This window comes from Mustela nigripes, chromosome 6 (genome assembly GCF_022355385.1).
Source record: "Mustela nigripes isolate SB6536 chromosome 6, MUSNIG.SB6536, whole genome shotgun sequence".
Classification (NCBI taxonomy): domain Eukaryota; kingdom Metazoa; phylum Chordata; class Mammalia; order Carnivora; family Mustelidae; genus Mustela; species Mustela nigripes.
In genome coordinates, this window is record NC_081562.1 from 123,513,730 (window position 1) to 123,533,409 (window position 19,680).

The following is a 19,680-nucleotide window of genomic DNA, read 5'->3' on the forward strand; positions in this document are numbered from 1 at the left end:
TTTCTATTATAGTTCTTGACAACTTTGTAGGAGGTGTGACCATTAAAATCTATCACATGCCTTTTTCATACATTGAAATAGTATTATTCTTTTCTAATCTATTAACATAAATTAACATACTTCCTAATATTAAATCACTCATATTCCTTATCATATTTTCAAGCCCATTTCTATAATTCCTTTTTCAGATTTTATTTACAATTTCTGTATTTACATTATTAGGTGAAACTGCAATCTATTATATCCTTTTCTACGATAACATTTTAGTATTACTAATCTCGTGGAATAAACAGGAAAACCTATTCTACCTTTTTCTTGATTTTGGTCCTGGAAAACAGAACATAAACCATAAAAACCATCTGAGCCGAAGTGCCTCTGGGACACTATTATATTTCAAATTTCATAGTTACTGTCTTATCTCCTGAGTCAGTGTTGTTCATTTATAACTTGGATTGCTGTTTCAACACATTTTTATTTATACACACTATTCAAAGTTTTAAATCTTCCCTATATGTGGCTGTTATCACTTTTTTTTTTTTACTTCTAACACTTCTAACATTTTCTCAGTGTTTTTAATTAGACCGTTCTATTCTCTTGTTTTCTTAAATTAAATCTGTTCTTCATTTAACTAAGTAAAACTCTCTTGTATTCATTTGTTTTATACATCTTAATTTCTCTAAATTTATTTAGAGTATTCTCAAAATGAATGTTTAATCGATTTATTTTCTTTCTTACATCCTAATAAATTACACAATGCCCTCAGCCATCAGCTGGCCCTCAACTCAAAGACTTTGATGCTGATTTTCACTGTGGTTCATTACTAATTGTCTGTAATTTGTTTCTCTTTCCTTCAGCCACAAGACACTTACAAAAGTATCTTTAAATGTCCATAGAATTGGGAATTTTTTAAGTTATCCTTTCTGTTATTTGATTTCAATATTATATGATCAGAGCAGCTGACCCTGGGTTATAACTTTCTAAAAATGAAGAGCCTCCTTATTCCCTAATGAATGCTCAGTTTTTCTAAGTCTTCCATGAATATTTAAAAATATATCATCCTTCTTTAAGAATTCTTCTGTCTTCTGCATTGACCATTTCTTTAGGGCATTACTGGTCTCTGTGCCCTACGTGGCACCTCTCTTTCATGCTACAAGTTTTCTTGAACATGTGAAGATCTTGCTGTTCCAGTTATAATTGCAAAGAAAATACAGTAATCAATACTGACTGTAGATAAGTTTCCTCAAAACTAGCTAGGTGGTCAATACATTTATACTACAAAATATGGACTTATAATGAGTGAGTAGGGTACATTTAGTGCCTAATTCAAATCCATTATTTCTCTCCTTGGCCTCAATGCTCACACACAATCTTCAGAGACAGACTTCTCTACACACACACCCCCTTTATTAACAACAAGTCTTTTGCCAATTGTGGCATAAATGTTACAAGCCCAATCTATTCTGGGACTGGCCCGCTTTTGGCAATCTTTCAGTTCAACTGTTCACAAATCATCCACTATTACTGACTTGGAAATGGGTTTTTTCCCTAACTTCTACTGGAAATAATAGCACACACCTCTTTTGTGTTACTAAGTTCCATGAAGGTAGGTAACATATGTCTTTTTCATCTACAATTATCACTGTTACCTAACAGCTTTCACTAGTGTCTGGTATTAAATAAATGTAAATGCATGCATATTTGATTTTTCTATCAATGTGATGTCATCTATTTCTTACCTAATAGAAAGTTCTCAAATTTCTGGTCCACTGATGAAACCCCTCTGCTGTTGCCCTGACTTTTCCTACACTTTAAATTTTTTTTCTGTCATTGCAATTGATTGGAACAATTTTAAAAATGAAATTTTAAGAATACAGGGAAGTAAACAAACACGCTTAATTACGTTGAAGGTGTAGATAAATTCCCTAAAGTTTGATTTACTGTGGCACTTATCACTCACATTCAAAATTCAGCTACTACGTATTTTCCCAACCAAAAATCGGACATACCCAAACTAATTGACTCCAAATAATCTATCAGTTCTACTGTGAACTATGAGCTATAAATGACTGTTTATAAACATTAATATGATTAAGAAAGATAAATAAGAATCTGTTAAAGAAATCTATTTTTTTTTCCCAAAATACATGCAGTTGTTGTTTCATACCTGGCCAGCACTGAAGATCTGAACAAATACTTTTAAGAGTTCTTGAATGTTGTCTGTATAAGCAAGAGGAACGTAAAGTACCAAACATATCTAAGTAACCTGGAAGAAAATTGAGAAAAATAAATTTTCCATTTACCCAGCTAAAAAAAAGGTCACAAAATATAATAATTATATCAAATATTAGAAAGCAAAAGTATGAGCTTAGCCTTTTATTTGTTCATATGGCTTTGCTTTTAGGAGTTTTTAAAAATATTGCTAATCTAATTACAGTTCTTCATCGCATTACTATGATCTACCAGTTGTCCAACAGATTATCTTTTTGATCTGATATATGACCACAGCTGCCAAAGAAATTAAATTCAAACGACAAGGTAAAAGACACATGTTTACCTAAAGTTACTTTTAGTAGAGAGCACAAAGAGATGAAAAACTGCTACTTCCTAGGGACCATTTAAAAATGCTAATAAATAATGTGATTTAACACTGTAAACCAGAAGCAGTCATCTTTCTCTCTCAAAGCTTCTGATCACTGGGTTCGAAGACAGTTCCTCCCATAACTGGAAGCCATCATCTTTGGTGGTCCTTCGAATTCCCCAAGTAGACTAATGGGGCCCATCCTACTTTACATTCGTGATCCTCGGGAGGAAGTAAATAGGACCAACAGAAACTGGTTCTCCTCTATCCCAATACCCTAGACAGAATGCGGGGATTTTCCTAGGAATCAACACAGCCCATCCTAATACCTCTGCCTGCCTAAGCCAAGAAAACAGCTGGCAAGGAACCTTAAAAGGTAATGTAAATATGCCGACCAGAAGACCAACAGTAATACTACTGAACTACACAGCTATGAGAGTAACAAAAATTTTACTCTACTGAACACTTACTATGAGCCAAATAGCACAGTATGGGCTAAATAAACTATTTAGACTATTTCATTTGATCCTGCAAAGTAAGATAAGGAGTTTTTCCTCATGCTTCACATGAGAAAACAGCAGTCTGGGGACTAAAGTAAATGGCACAGCCACTCAGTGGCAGGAATGAGTTTGATACTAGTCTACTCCTCACCCTTAACCACTCAGCCTGAGGACTTCTCTCAGGAAGGAGGCAGTATAACATTAAAATAGAAGCAGATTTTCAGTCCAAGCCCCCAAGCTCAAAAACTTCATTTTTCTCATTCCTGAATTCTTTACTTATACTACAATCCATATATGAAAAAAAAGCAATAGAATAATTAGTAAATGAATTAAATTTATACAAAGTATGACTTCAATCAAAACGTTATCACAAAATGAATTAAATTTGCATGTTCCTGGGCTATTATTATAGCTTATACTGATTATTTAAATCTGCTCTTCCATCATTTAAAAAAAAAGTATTTTGATAAGTTCTAACATTTATTGTTTAAGCATCATCCAAAAAGAAACTCATGAAGTGAAACCCCTTCTACAAACTACCAACTTATTTTAACACCAGATTGTTACAAGACTTAAATAAGAAAATATACATTCTTTTTAAAAAAAGGACTGGGGCACCTGGGTGGCTCAGTGGGTTAAAGCCTCTGCCTTCGGCTCAGGCCATGATCTCAGGGTCCTGGGATCGAGCCCCGCATCAGGCTCTCTGCTCAGTGGGGAGCCTGCTTCCTCCTCTCTCTCTCTCTGCCTGCCTCTCTGCCTACTTGTGATCTCTGTCTGTCAAATAAATAAATAAATAAATAAAAATTAAAAAAATAAAAATAAAAAAAGGACTATGATTATTACTTCAATGTATTCTCAGAAACTAACATGATTCTTGGAATCCAATAAAAGTTGTCACCTAAAATTAAAACAATATTCCACTATTACACAATGTATGTAATGTGCTATAGTAGATCTTGGGACAAAGAAAGAAGCCTCGTGTGGAAAAACCAGTAATTTAGGAAGATGAAATTTCATTTGGTCTAAATATAGTCTATAGTTCAGTGAAACGTACTGTCCCAATATTATTTTCTCAGTGTTGACAAATGCACCATGTTTAAGCAGGCAGTTAACATCAGAGGAAGCCAGGTGAAGGGCATACAGGAACTCAGTACTATCTCTGCAACTTTCCTGTAAATCCAAAATTACTCCAATACGAAAGATAATTAAGAAAAGGAAAAGAAAGGAAAGAAGGAAAGAAAGAGAAAAGGAAAAAGGAAAGGAATGAACAGAACTCAGGAAAGAAGCTAACACACAGTAAGCATAAATAAATGCTATCTGTTAAATTTTTAGTAACTACAACGGCTTACTTAAATTGGAACAAAAAATAAGCCAACTTACCATATTTATTTTCAAAGAAGGACTGTGCAGAGACATGAGATGTATGCCAATGGGAAGAAACACGCTTGCCTTTACAAAATCCAGGAAGTAGACTGTCTACTAGTTGATCAATCTGTCCAAGTTTTAATTCGGATAATCCAAGGTCTCTTAAATTAAGTACAGGCTATAAAAGAGTGAGTCAACCAAGTTAGCAATTAATAACAAGATATTTAACTTAAAACAGTTCTTACTAGTTGAAAAATTATAGATTCAAAAAATCTAACAAAGGTATTAAGTCCTTTTTTTCTAGTATTTAAAAACTAAATTCGAAAAAAAAGAAAAAACAAATTGGAGCGAATATTTATTTTTAAAATGACGTTATTTATTTGCCAGAGAAGACAGAGCAAAAGCAGGGGGAGCAGCAGGCAGAGGGAGAAGCAGGCTCCCCGCTGAGCAAGGAGCCTGATTTGGGACTGGATCCCAAGACCCTGGGATCATGACCCAAGGTGAAGGCAGACACTTAACCAACTAAGCCACCCAGGCATCCCTGGTGCAAATATTTTTATAGTTCTGGTTCTATGGAGGTTAGTCATATGAGGTTTGACAAAGGTTAAAAATATATTCCCAATAGTGCCTCTAAGTTATGGACTTTTAAAGCTTCCTTCAGTCTCTAATGCCCATAAACAAAACCACATTTGATTTTTTAAAAAGGGGGGATATGCTGTTACCAAAGGACATCTCACTCCTCTGGTCTCATTCCTGAGATCCTACTTTGAACTGAGAGGTTCTATAATTACACATACCTAACTTATCTAATAAAGAGGAAAACTGAACAAAGTAAAAAATGTGTGGGGGCACCTGGGTGGCTCAGTGGGTTATAAAGCCTCTGCCTTCGGATCAAGTCATGATCCCAGGGGTCCTGGGATGGCTCTCTGCTCGGCAGGGAGCCTGCTTCCCTTCCCGCCTCTCTGCCTGCCTCTCTGCCTACTTGTGACCTCTCTGTCAAATAAAAATTTTTCAAAGAAATGTGTGAAAACCAGGGAAGAAAATAACTCGCATTAAAATAGTTCTAAACTAACTACAAATAGGATAGAATTGAGTTATTTTCTTGTCCAAAGGAGCTGTCATGAAAGACAAATAAAAATTAGCCCCAGACAGCCAGAAGTTCTAGCACAGGAAGCAAAAATGAACAGAACAAGTAAAGTATCAGCTTCTGATGACTGATGTGAAGTTAGATTCATAAAAATTTCACACATGCAAAAATAAATGAATGAAGTTAGATCCATGGATTATATAGTTCTGGACTGATGTCCAGGGGTTTCTCAGCTACTAGCTTTAGGACAAGTCATTCATATTCTCAGAATCAATTGCCTCATTAGTAAAATGCCTATGAAACATGCCCTGCCAACTTCACAACAAGGTGGTATGGATCAATGGAAAAGATGACGTGTTGCTCATCTGACATCCAAACACCAAGGCAAGCATAGTTAAAGGCATGATGAAATAAAATATTTAAAAGTGCTCTTTATTAAAAACTACACAATATAAAGTGTATCATTACAATGAAAACAGCACTATAATAGTCAAAAGCTACTTTTCAAAAGTTATCCTTTATTATTATTTTTTTTAATAGGCTCCACGCCCAGCATGGAGTCTGACATGGAGCCCTGTGCAGGGCTTGAACTCATGACCCTAAAATCAGAACTTAAGCTGAGATCAAGAGTTGGACACTTAACCAACGGGGCCACCCAGGTGCTCCTCAAAAGCTATCTTTTAAAATGGGAAGCTAAAACATCTATTTATAATGCAAAGACTTCAAAAGGGAAATGCAGATTCTTAACTAAAAATTACTTCCCTTACTTACTAGCTGTCAGGTCCTTGAAATGTAAGAATAAGGTACATAAAAGCACAGCAATTATCATACAACATAATAACTGCTATTATAGAGATATTTAAAACAAAAAGTGGTAAAGAGCGCCTGGCTGGCTCAGTGGGTTGGGCCTTTGCCTTCGGCTCGGGTCATGATCTCGGGGTCCTGGGATTGAGTCCCGCGTCAGGCTCCCTGCTCAGCAGGGAGTCTCCTTCCCCGCCCCTCTCTGCCTGCCTCTCTGCCTACTTGTGATCTCTGTCTGTCAAATAAATAAATAAAATCTTAAAAAAAGAGAGAGAGAACAGAGAGCAACTAATTTCCAAAGTCAGATACAGCTTCACTAAGGTAACACCTTATTTCCAAAATATGGGAAACCTGAGGGTAAGGGACAAACAAAATGTCATCAAAGCACCTGGAATGTTTCAGAAGTAGTCCAAAGATCAGTGATGACAGAATGAACTAGATAGGCTAAGGTCAAATTGTAAAAAGCCTGTCTGAATTTAATTCCATAGCTAATTTATTAGTTTTGTTTTATAGCTAGAAAATAGAAGACAAAGATAATAAACTGGATGAAAAAAGGCTGACGGAACAAGAGAAAAAATGGTATGAGCCTGAACCAAGCCCAAGAGAAAGACAGAAATAACAAATCATGGACAACAGACATTTGGAAAAATCAACAAGAGGACTGAGAGGAAGAAGGCTTCTGGGTGGACACTCTATCAATTTATTATCTCATAGCTCCTCTTCATCCTTTTTGTTGGCTCCATGAACAATGATCTGGGCTCTTTAAATATTTTTCCCTTGCCAGCTGGGACAATGTAAACTTTGTCAGTAAAGAGCACAGGAGACACTGTAAGAGAAAAGTGTTTTTGTATCTGGTTCCGGTGTGCTCGTTCAGCAGGGTCCTACGTGCAGCACCCATGATGTTTCTAGCATCTGCCTGCCACTTGTACGGCTTCTCCAAAACTTGGCTTCTACAGTAAACTGTGGCTTCTATAGTAAACAAGTAGTAGCTTTTCCAGTAAGAGACATTCCCATGAACAGCTTTCCCTGCTACCCTGCATGACTGATTTCCATCAAGTGCAGCTAGCGTGACACACCAACTTAGCCAGTCGATGAGCCAAAGCCATGCCCTCTTCCAAGAAGGTCAGGACCTCAGCCGTGGGTGAAGAACTCTTCCTGCCATTGCGCCATCTCAGTCCTAAGAGTATTAGCTACTCCTTAAATCTGCTAGTACTCTGTGTTTTAGAGTTTACTTATTACTAGCCAATTCCTAGCTATTCCAATCCCTTAAAAAAACAGGGTTTTAAAAATGTTAAACTAAAAAAATTACACTAATTTTTAGCATTATAACTATGTGGTTTCTCTATCCTGGTTGGAACCAGACTGATAACCCACTGCAAGTTCAAATACAATGTAATGTGAGAATAGCCAAGTTTGGACATCTTAATTTTGAGGTCCCTGAAATTCTCTTCAGCGGGTTTTGTTTTTTTTTTAAATACATTCTTCTCAAGGTGCTTAACTTTTTTTTTTCTTTGAGATTTTTATTTATTTGACAGAGATCACAAGTAGGCAGAGAGGCAGGCAGAGAGAGAGGAAGGGAAGCAGGCTCCCTGCTGAGCAGAGAGCCAGATGTGGGGCTTGATCCCAGGACCCTGAGATCATGACCTGAGCAGAAGGCAGAGGCTTTAATCCACTGAGCCACTCAGGACCCAGGTGCCCCTTCAGAGGGGTATTTATCAAGGCATTAATACGTGACTTCAAAGATTTAAAGTAAATTTAGGGTTGGGGATATATTTGGGAGTCATCAGCATATTATACACACACACACATACACACATTTACATACATACATACATGAAAATGGGTAACATGACCTGGGAGAATGTGCATTAACAAATATCAGATCAAGGATAAATGCAAAGCACACCAAGTATTTAAGGGGCTAGCAACAACAACAATTAAAAAAAAAAAAAAAAAGCCAGCAAAACAGAAAGAGAAAAACCATCCTCAATGTAACATCACTCAATACGAGGGAGTATTCTTAAAGTAGGAAATGTTCAGCAAGACCAGATGCTAAGGTAAGTTGAACAAGATGTGGCTTTTTAAAAAGGTCTGCACTGAAGCATAAAGGAAATCAATAACTTTGGCAAAATAAGTCTATAAAATGGTACAAAGTAAGCCAAACTATGATGATATGTAGTATAAGAATAAAAGTTTAGCAAGTACAGTTACAAGCTCAAACGACTATTTCAAGAAGTCTGAAATCAAAAGGAAAATAAGTCAGTAGCTTTTGAAGGAAGTTGAAAGAGAGTTTTTAAAATTACATTGTGTGGACGACTGGGTGGCTCAGTGGGTTAAGGCCTCTGAATTCGGCTCAGGTCATGATCCCAGGGTCCAGGGATCCAGCTCAGAATCAGGCTCTCTGCTCAGCAGGGAGTCTGCCTCCCCCCTACCCCCCACTTGCCTCTCTGCCTGCTTGTGACACCTATCTGTCAAATAAATAAATAAAATCTTTTAAATAAATAAATTAATTAACAAAATTACATTGTGGAGTGGATATTTGGATAAGCAAGACTTGACTGATGAAAGCAAGGCCACCACATAGCAAAGGAGGTTAAGAGTAGAGAGTAGAGATGAGGAGAAATTAAGGAGAAAGAAAAAGTTCTGTAAAGCAATAAAGAACACTCACTAAAGGCAAATAGGACTAATGAGGGTGTATCAAAAGGGCCCCAATTCTATTATCTGAGACCATTACTCAAAAGCTCAACATTGGCTTCTAGAGTTTTAGTTACTTTTCAAGGCCCTGACCTAGCAATTTCACTTAACAAAATACTCTTTAGCAACACAGACAGTAAAAGTGATGTTGTTTATAGCAACAAAATTCTGGAAACAATATCCAACAATGGGATAGCATACAATAAACACTTGGAAGTCATTAAAAATATAGAAGGGGACTCCTGGGTGCCCCAGTCGGTTAGGCATCTGCCTTCAGCTCAGGTCATGTCAGGATCCCAGGTCCTGGGATTGAGTCCTGCCTGAGTCAGCCTCTCTGCTCAGCGGGAAGTTGGATTCTCCCTCTCCTTCTCCCTCTCCCCCTGCTTGTGCAGTCACTCGCTCACTCTCTCTTTCTCTCTCTCATAAATAAAATCTTCAAAAAAACATATATATATAGAAAATGTATAGCATAACAAGTCCACGAAGACCATTAAATGAACAAAACAGAATTTAAATCAGCATATACATAATGACCCAATCATAAAATTTTAAAAGTACAGGGGCGCCACGGTGGCTCAGTTGGTTAAGCATCCAACTTTTGATCTTGGCTTAGGTCTCAATGCCATGGTTGTGAGTTCAAGCCCCCCCCAAAAAAGTGTAAGAGAAAAAGAGACTTGACATGTAAATACAAAATGTTAATAGCATTATCTCTGGGGAACAGGATCACAGGAGAATTTTATTTCTTCCACCCATACAGTATTTTCCAAAATTCCTAAAAGTAACACAATATTGCTGTAGGCAGCAATTCTGATACATGTATTTTCATCATGCAGGCTCTCTTGGACTATAATTTGGGAGAGGCTTATCATCACAGTAGAAAGACAATGGACTGGGGTGCCTGGGTGGCTCAGAGGGTTAACCTCTGCCTTCAGCTCAGGTCATGGTCTCAGGGTCCTGGGATCCAGCCCCGCATCAGGCTCTCTGCTCAGCCAGAAGCCTGCTTCCACCCCCTCTCTGCCTGCCCCTCTGCCTACTTGTGATCTCTGTCAAATAAATAAATAAAATCTTAAAAAAGGGTACAATAAAGCCAGAATTAGACATCTTTAATCATAAAGGACATAAGCTAAAGATAGAAATGACCTTGTTACAAGGATAGACCTTGTCTATCCACAGAGAGACATTTCAGACATTTTTACAACATACTAAATCAAAAACACTGTTTCTCACATAATCAGGGTAAAAACTATTACCTCACTGCCAACAGCCTCATGCTCAGGAACTACATCTCGATGGGGGTTTTGCAAAGCCGACGCACTGACAGAAACAGATGTGCTTTTTGGTGAATGGAAAGCATTGATGAGGTGACTCAGAGGAACTGTAACCTAAAAGAAGATCAAAGTTGAAATTAAGTAGTGTGCTTTTTAAAATTAAAACAGAAAAAAATCTTTTTATCATCAGGATCTGGGATTTGTAAAAAGTTAAAATGCACTGTACAGGGCGCCTGGGTGGTTCAGTGGGTTAAAGCCTCTGCCTTCGGCTCAGGTCATGATCCCAGGGTCCTGGGATCGAGTCCCGCATCGGGCTCTCTGCTCAGCAGGGAGCCTGCTTCTCCATCTCTCTCTGCCTGTCTCTCTGCCTACTTGTGATCTGTCTGTCAAATAAATAAATAAAATCTTAAAAAAAAATGCACTGTGCATCAGAACTATATATTAAAAAATATAAATACTCAGATTTATTGCTAGTAAGAAAAAACCAGGTAAATTCTTCCAGGACAGTATTCTGGCTATATGAATCCAAAGTATTAAAAATATGTATTTTATTCCCCATTAATCTATTTCCTAGTAGTTTATTCTAAGGGAAAAAATCTGAAAAGTGCTTGTATATGCATAGATGACAATTTTCATTAAAACATTTAAAAAGCAGCAGAAGGTAGAAATGCCCACCATTAAGACAGTGGGCTAAATAAACGATACCACCACAAAATGAAATATTTCAGACTTTAAAAAAAAAAAGTAAGCATATATCCAGAATTTTATTTTTCTCAACTTCCTCACTGCACCATCCTGTTCTCACCCTATTCTAAGTCACCATCATCTATACAAAGACTTTTGCAACAGCCCTCCTAATTACTCTCTCTGAACCTGCTCTATTAAAAACAAAGTCAGATCTCATCACTCCTTGGCTTAAAACCCTCCAACAGCTTCTCTTCTCACTCACAATAAAAGCAAAAGTCCTAAGCATTATGACACAGAAAGCCCTCTACGGTTATCACCTTTCCAAATCTACCCACCACCATGTTCTACTTCATTCTCTCTATTTTAGTCATACTGGCCTCCTTCCTGTTCTTGGAACAACACCTAACAAGCTCTCACCTCAAGGACTTTGTTTTATTCCCTTTTGTCTAGTTTGCTCTCTGACTTTAGTTCTTAACTCAAATGTCATCTTCTCTTTTCCCTAGCTAACCTATTCAAAATTTTAACAACCCTCCCCTAAAAAAATATTCCTTACCCTTTTCACTACTCCATGCTCTCTTCTTCTTTTTTTTTTTTTTTAAAGATTTTATTTATTTATTTGACAGAGAGAGATCACAAGTAGGCAGAGAGGCAGGCAGAGAGAGAGAGGAGGAAGCAGGCTCCCTGCTGAGCAGAGAGCCCGATGCGGGACTCCATCCCAGGACCCTGAGATCATGACCTGAGCCGAAGGCAGCGGCTTAACCCACTGAGCCACCCAGGCGCCCTCCATGCTCTCTTCTTGACAGTTCTGGTCTCTAACATACTTTATACATAATCTACTTATTTATCTATACATTGTTTCTCTTGTTTCTCTCTCAACCAATTCTGACACCAGCTGGTTGTCCAACAATCCAATTCTCAAACTAACTGCCCAGTGTTAGTGTAGAACCCACAAGTTAAAGGCTCAGCCCCGCCCCCCAAGTCTGTTTTCATTTCAGATACCAGTCACAAGTTCTAAGCCATTCATACTTCTGATCTACCAGCTATAAATCTGGGTTTCCTCAATCTCCTCCCCAGGTCTGATAATTTGTTAGAACAGCTTACAGAACTAAGGAATATAATTTACATTTACCGGTCTATTAAGGAAGAAAGGAAGGAAGGAAGGTAGGTAGGTAAGTAGGAAGGAAGGGAGGGAGGGAGAAAAGAAGGAAGGGAAGGGAAGAGGAGGGGAGGAGGTAGGGAGACAATGGGAGGGAGTAAGGAAGGAAAAGAAAGGAAAGAGGGAAAGGGAAGGGAAGGGAAGAGGGAAGGAGGAAAGAAGGGAAGTGCTTGGGTGTCTCAGTCGGTTAAGCATCCACCTTCAGCTTGGGTCATGATCTCAGGGTCCTGGGATGGAGTCCTGCATAAGGCTCTCCACTTAACAGAGTCTACTTCTCCCTCTTCCTCTGTGATCACTCTTGCTTTCACGCTCTCTCAATTAAGTAATTAAAAATCTTTTGGAAGAAAGGAAGGAGGGAAGAGAGGAAGGAAGGAAGGAAGGGGGCCAGATGAATAGGTACAGCCAGAAGGGTCCAAGATGTGGAGTGTATCACCCTTCTGAATGGTGAGTCTTTGCACTGAATCTCATTGCTTAAGGGTTTCTAAAGAGATCAATCCCTAGGCCAGCCCTCCCCTCCAAAAAGCCTGGGGAGTTAGGGCTGAGAGTTCCCACCTTCTAATCACTAGGTCTTTCAGGCTGTCCAAAGACCCTATCCTAAATCACCTCATAAGCACTAAATCCAGGTGTGATCCAAAGGGGTGCCTCAGAAATACCACACTCCTACCACACGGGAAATTCCAAGGGCTTTAGGAGCTTCATGACAAGAAATGGGAACAAAGACCAAATATTTACCTTTTATTATATACCACAGTCTTCCACTAAAATCTAAGTTTGATGTGGCAAGGGATTTTTTTTCTCTAGTTTATTTTATTTCTGTACTTATTTAATGTAAAACTGTTAACAAAGTTAGGTGTCCCTGGAAAAAGACAGACATAGCTTTCTTGACATAAGGCACCCAGCCATCTTGTGAGAGAATATAAAACAGCTTAACAGCGTGCTCTCATCTGATTTTTATGGCATAAACGAAATTGCGAACAAACCTGTTTTTTAAAGATAATGGCTTCGTCTCTACCTTTCTCCCTAGAAGGGAATCTATGCCAACTCCAATAAATGGGAAGATACACTTGGACTTACGAACTGATGTGAAATGCAGAGTGTTTTGAAGATTGAATAACCTTGCTCAGCATGGGTGACCGCAAAAACAACGTAACACCATCTACATGTCACAACTGAGAAAAACTGGGGAATGTTGTCTAATGCCCCATAAAATGGACTAGGTGGGGGGGGATGTAAAACAGCCACTCTCAGGCCAGAAGCCTAATCATGTCAGGGGCAATAAATCTGTGGTAAGATCTCCAGTTATCTTTTCAGGATCTAAATCCCTTTAGCCCTCACCAACTAGAGGCAGAAAACTGCTGATTCTATCCCTTGCTGTACCCCCCCCCCCCCCCCCCCCACTGACCTGGGCTCAGGCACTTTAAGACAACTTTTGCCTCAATTCCATGATGTATTCCCCATCCCACAAGCCTCGTCATGAATATGTACAAACCTTAGCATAAAACTTTCCCAATTTTGTTATTCAGGGAAACATTTCTCTGGGAAAGCCTAGTGTTCTCCTTTATTTGCTGCCAAGACCTTTTCCTATTCTTTGACTTGGCTGTATCTTTTGGCTTGATAGTCACCAAGAGACAAACCCAGTTTTCAGTAACAAAATGTTTTTATACAATACTTACATGACTACATACTTTAGATTTTATTTTTGTTTTATTCATACTGTATCCCAGTGCAACAATAACGCATGGTAGATGCCAAATATATATATATATATATATTTTTTTTTTTTTTTTAAGATTTACTTATTTGACACAGAGAGAGAGATCCCAAGTAGGCAGAGAGGCAGGCAGAGAGAAAGGGGAAGCAGGCTCCCTGCTGAGCAGAGGCTCGATCCCAGGACCCTGAGATCATGACCTGAGCTGAAGGCAGAGGCTTAACCCACTGAGCCACCCAGGCACCCCGCCAAACAAATATTTCTTGAGTAAATGAATAAATTAAATGGGTTCTTACCATCCAGGCATATCTCATTTTATTGTACTTCACAAATACTGCATTTTTTATAAATTGGAGATTTGCGGTAACACTGCATCCAACAAGTCTTTGGCACCATTTTTCCAATAGCATTTGCTCACTTCACGTCTCTGTCACATTTTGGTAATTCTCACAGTATTTCAAACTTTTTTATTATTGTATTTGTTATGGTTACCTATGATTAGTGATTTTTGATGTTAATACTGTAATTGTTTTGGGATGCCATGAATCACACCTATATAAGACACTGAGTTTAATCAGTAACTGTCGTGGGCCTTCTGACTGCTCCACCCATGGGTCCTTCCCATCTCTCTCCCTCTCCTTGGGCTTCCCCATTTGCGGAGACACAACATCAAAATCAGGGCAATTAATAACCCTGCAATGGCATCTAAGTGTTCAAAGGAAAGGAAGAGTCACACATCTCTCCCTTCCAATCAAGATTTATTTATGATTAAGCCTGGTAAGGAAAGCACGTCGAAAGCCAAGGTAGCCTGAAAGCTAAGCCTCTTGTACTTTGCCAAGTTGTACATGCAAAAGAAAAGTTCTTGAAGTAAATTAAAAGTACCATTATAGTGAACACACAAATGATAAAAAAGCAAAATGAGGCCTTCTTGCTGAAAGTTTTCGTAGTCTGGCTAGAAGATCAAACCAACCTCAACATTCCCCTAAGCCAAAGCTTAACTGAGAGCAACCGCCTAACTGTATTAAATCTATGAAGGCTAAGAAAGGTGAAGAAGCTGCAGAAGAACATTCTGAAGCTAGCAGAGGTTGGTTCATGAGGTTTAAGAAGCCGTCTCCATAGGGACGCCTGGGTGGCTCAGTTGGTTAGACGACTGCCTTCGGCTCAGGTCATGATCCTGGAGTCCCGGGATCGAGTCCCGCATCAGGCTCCCAGCTCCATGGGGAGTCTGCTTCTCTCTCTGACCTTCTCCTCGTTCATGCTCTCTCTCAAGTAAATAAATAAAATCTTTAAAAAAAAAAAAAAAAAAAAGAAGTCGTCTCCATAACGTAAAAGCACAAGGTAAAACAGCAAATACAGAAGCTACAGCAAATTATTCAGAAGATCTAGATGGCACAGATGACTAATGAATAACTATGCAAAACAGATTTTCAGTGTACAAGAAACAGCCTTCTAGTCTAAGATGTCATCTAGAACTTTCATAACTAGAGAGGAGAAGTCAATGCCTGGCTTCAAAGCTTCAAAAGACAGGCTGGCTCTCTCGTTAGGGACTATGATAGCTGATTTTAAGCTGAAACCAGTGCTTATTTACCATTCCGAAAATCCTAGGCCCTTAAGAATAGTATTAAATTGGGATGCATGGGTGGCTCAGTTGGTTAAGCCACTGCCTTTGGCTCAGGTCTTGATCCCAGGGTCCTGGTATCGAGTCCCACATGGGGCTCCTTGCTTGGCAGACAGCCTGCTTCTCTCACTGCCTCTGCCTGCCTCTCTGCCTGTGTGTGTACTCTCTCTCTTTTTAAGAGAGAAAGTCACTTTCTCTCTTTAAAAAAAAAAAGGAATAGTATTAAATCTACGCTGCCTCTGCTCTATAAATGGAAGAACAAAGCCTGGTTGATAGCACATTTATTTAGAATATGATTTAGTCAATACTCTAGGCCCCCTGTTACCAGACCTGCTGCTCATAAAAAAATGATTCTTTCAAAATATTACTGCTCACTGTACAGTACTGAGTAATCAAGGACATTGCCAATTGCCAATGTCCTTGATTACCCAAGAGCTCTACTGGATGTGTACAACCAGATTAATGTTGCTTTCCCGTCTGCTAACACAACATTCATTCTACAGCCCATGGGTCAGAAGCAATTTATACTCTCAAGTCTTATTAAAGAAATACATTTTGGGGTGCCTGGGTGGCTCAGTGGGTTAAGCCTCTGCCTTCAGCTTGGGTCATGATCCTGGGGTTCTGGGATCGAGCCCCACATCGGGCTCTCTGCTCGACGGGGAGCTTGCTTCCCCCTCTCTCTCTGCCTGCCTCTCTGCCTACTTGTGATCACTGTCTGTCAAATAAATAAATAAAATCTTTTTTAAAAAAAATACATTTTATAAAGACTACAGCTGCTACAGAGTGTGATTCTTCTGATGGATCTGGGCAAAGTAAACTCAACACCTTCTGGAAAAGGATTCACCATTTCAGATGGCATTAAGAACATTTTCACAGGAAGAGGTAAAAATATCAACATTAACAGGGGTTTGGAAGAAACGGATTCCAAACCTCACGGGCTGACTTTGAGGGGGTCAAGACTTCACTGGAGAAAGTAACTGTAAATGTGGTGGAAATAGCGAGAACTAGAAGCAGACCCTGAAGATGTGAGGAAAGCACTGCAATTCCATGATCCCACTAACACGGATGAGTTGCTTCTTATAGATGAGCCAAGAGAGTGGGTTCTTTTTAAGATTTTATTTATTTGAGAGAGAGTGTGTGTGAGCGAGCATGCGATTGAGAGAGGGCACACAAGCCACAAGCTGGGAGCAGAAGCAGAAGGACAGGGAGAAGCAGGCTCCCCGCTGAGCAGGAAGCCCAATTTGGGGCTCGATCCCAGGACCCTGGGATCATGACCTGAACCAAAGGCAGATGCTTAACCAACTGAGCCACCCATGTGCCCCAAAAAAGTGGTTTCTGGAGATGATATGTACTCTTGGTGAAGATTCTGTGAAGGCTATTGAAATGACAAAAAATTTGGAGTATTACATAAACTGAGTTGATAAGGAAGCGCAGGGTTTGAGATGATTCAGTTCAATAATGAAAGAAGTTCTACTGTGGGTCAAATGCTATCAAATAGCACCACATCCGACAGAGAGATCATTCATGAAAGGAAGAGTCCATCGATATTGCAAACTTCAGTGTTGTCTTATTTTAAGAAATTGCCACAGCCACCTCTCACCTTCGGCAGTCACTACCATGATCAGTCACCAGCCAACAATTGTGAGGCAAGACCCTCCATCCGCAAAAAGATTATGAACGCACAGATGATAGGCGAGCCTGGATGGCTCAGTAGGTTAAGTGTCCAACTCTTGATTTCTGCTCGGGTCAGGATCTCAGGATCAAGAGATGGGAGCCCAGGATGGGGTTCCACACCCAGCAGGGAGTCTGCTTGAGATTCCCTTTCCGTCTCCCTCTGCTCCCGTGTGTGCGTGTGTGTATGTGTGTGTGTGTGTACACTCTATCTCTAAAATACATCTTTAGGGGGAAAAAAAAAAAGGGCACAGGACACCTGGGTGGCTCATTCAGTTAAGTGTCTGCCTTTGGCTCAGGTCATGATCCCACATCTGGCTCTCTGCTCGGCAAGAAGCCTGCCTCCACCCCGGCCTGTGCTCTCTCTCCCCCTCTCTCTGACAAATAAACAAAATCTTTAAAAACAAACAAAAAATAAAAAAATTTAAAAAACACAGGGACAGGGGTGCCTGGGTGGCTCAGTTATTAAGCATCTGCTGGGTCCTAGGATGGAACCCCGCATTGGGCTCCCTGTTTGACGGGAAGCCTGCTTCTCCCTCTTCCACTCCCGCTGCTTGTGTTCCCTCTCTCTGTGTCTCTGTCAAATAAATAAATCTTTAAAAAAAAATAAAAAGCATAGGTGATGGTTAGCATTTTTCAACAATGAGGTATTTTTTAATTAAAGTATAACATCGTTTCATTGTTTTTAATAGATCATAGTATAGTGCAAACATAACTTTTAGATGCACTGGGAAATCCAAAAATTCATTTGACTTTTGTTATTGTTAATACTTGCTTTATTTAATGTGGTAGTCTTGAACCAAACCCACAGTATCTTCAGGGCATGCTTGTCTGCCAGGTTTTGTACTATGCGCTTCATTTATAACATCTCATTTAATCCTTAAAACAGGCATAAACAATATTTTTACTTCTCATTTAAGAATTTAGACAGGCTTAGGGACACGTTCAAAGTCACACTCAACAAGTCAAGTGTATGAACAAAGATTCTAACCAAGATACGCTGACTCCAGATTCCAATTAGACTTTTACTGAAACAGAAATAAATTGACAATATGTTGTAAAATTTAAAAAAATTGTTAAATGTAAGGGCGCCTGGGTGGCTCAGTGAGTTAGGCCTCTGCCTTCAGTTCAGGTCGCAATCTCAGGGTCCTAGGATCCAGCCCCACATCAGGCTCTCTGCTCAGCAGGGAGCCTGCTTCCCCCTCTTTCTCTACCTGCCCTCTGCCTATTTGTGATCTCTCTCTGTCAAATAAATAAATAAAATCTTTTAAAAAATTGTTAAATGTAAAACTACATCTTTTTTTAAAAAAGCATGCGTACACATATTTGTATCGAGGTAAGAAGTATGAAGGAATATATTCTAAAATACAATGTCTGCACCATGAAATTATGGAGTTTTTAAAAAATATATTTATTTATTTATTTGACAGAGAGAGAGAGAGAGAGAGAGCGCGAGCGCACAAGCAGGAGTAGCAGGCAGAGGAAGAAGCAGGCTCCCCACTGAGCAAGGAGCCCAATGTGGGGCTTGATCCCAGGACCCTGGGATCATGACCTGAGCTGAAGTCCTCTCAACCAACTGAGCCACCCAGGTGCTCCGGATTTTTATTTTCTTATCTGTATTCTTTTCAGCATTTTTGGCAGTGAGCATGTATTATTTTTAGGATGAGAAAGAAACAATAAGCTCTTTTAAAACTACAGGAACAAAATTATTTTAAGATACGTATTTTCTGCCTATTTCTTTGAAAAGCTTTATTTCAATTAGTTATAGCGCTTCTCATTCAAAAATGGATTTAAGTTACTAAAAGATGGAGGCGCCTGGGTGGCTCAGTGGGTTAAAGCCTCTGCCTTCAGCTCAGGTCATGATCCCTGGGTCCTGGGATCAAGCCCTGAATCAGGCTCTCTGTTCAGCAGGGAGCCTTCTTCCCTTCCTCTCTGCCTACTTGTGATCTCTGTCAAGTAAATAAATAAAATCTTAAAAAAAAAATCACTAAAAGATGGTTTGATCTCTTCTCAATGAAAAAGTTAACTTTTTGTACCTTTCCTTACTTCACAGTTTAAATTCAGGCATATTCCACCGATTAAGCAGCCAGGAATTACAAATGCTTACCATCTTTCACAGCGTAAAATGTGTAAGGGTTCTGTGAGCCCAGTTAAGCTTGCCTACAGTACACAAAATACCTTCACCATCTCTACCAACATCATGTACCCCTAACTCTCCATCCAGCTGATGATAAATCTCCTAAAATTGAGTCTTCTTGATACAAACTTCTTGAACTTCAGTTTTAAAGGGTTTAATATTGTTTCCAACAGGCCAAGTCAGACTTCTTTTTCAAATAACTGGTAGGATTCCTCTAGATGTAAGCTAGGATGCAATAGGAAGTTACTCAAGTAAGAGGGTAGAAAGCTATTAGAAGAGAGGAAGGAAAGGGACAAAGGCAGGGAAGGAATATGTTTTGTTTTATAGAACCAACAATTCCAGCCAAGGAGACATATTTCACCTGGGAGCCCCTTGCCAGGTGTGTCTCCTTGACAGCCCCTTATGTGAGC

At 39.3% G+C, this 19,680-nt stretch overlaps 1 protein-coding gene across 2 annotated transcripts in view; it reads right to left on the reverse strand.

Moving 5' to 3' along the window:
- Window positions 1-19,680, reverse strand: part of YME1L1 (YME1 like 1 ATPase) — a 50,866-nt gene that overhangs the window by 28,722 nt on the left and 2,464 nt on the right. The window contains exons 2-4 of one of the 2 annotated variants that reach the window (XM_059404122.1): window positions 10,276-10,407; window positions 4,459-4,621; window positions 2,165-2,263 (exon numbers count right to left, since the gene is read on the reverse strand). In XM_059404122.1, the coding sequence (XP_059260105.1) occupies window positions 2,165-2,263; window positions 4,459-4,621; window positions 10,276-10,407 (394 nt within the window). The remainder of the gene's footprint in view (window positions 1-2,164; window positions 2,264-4,458; window positions 4,622-10,275; window positions 10,408-19,680) is intronic. The other variant, XM_059404123.1, reaches the window with a different exon arrangement.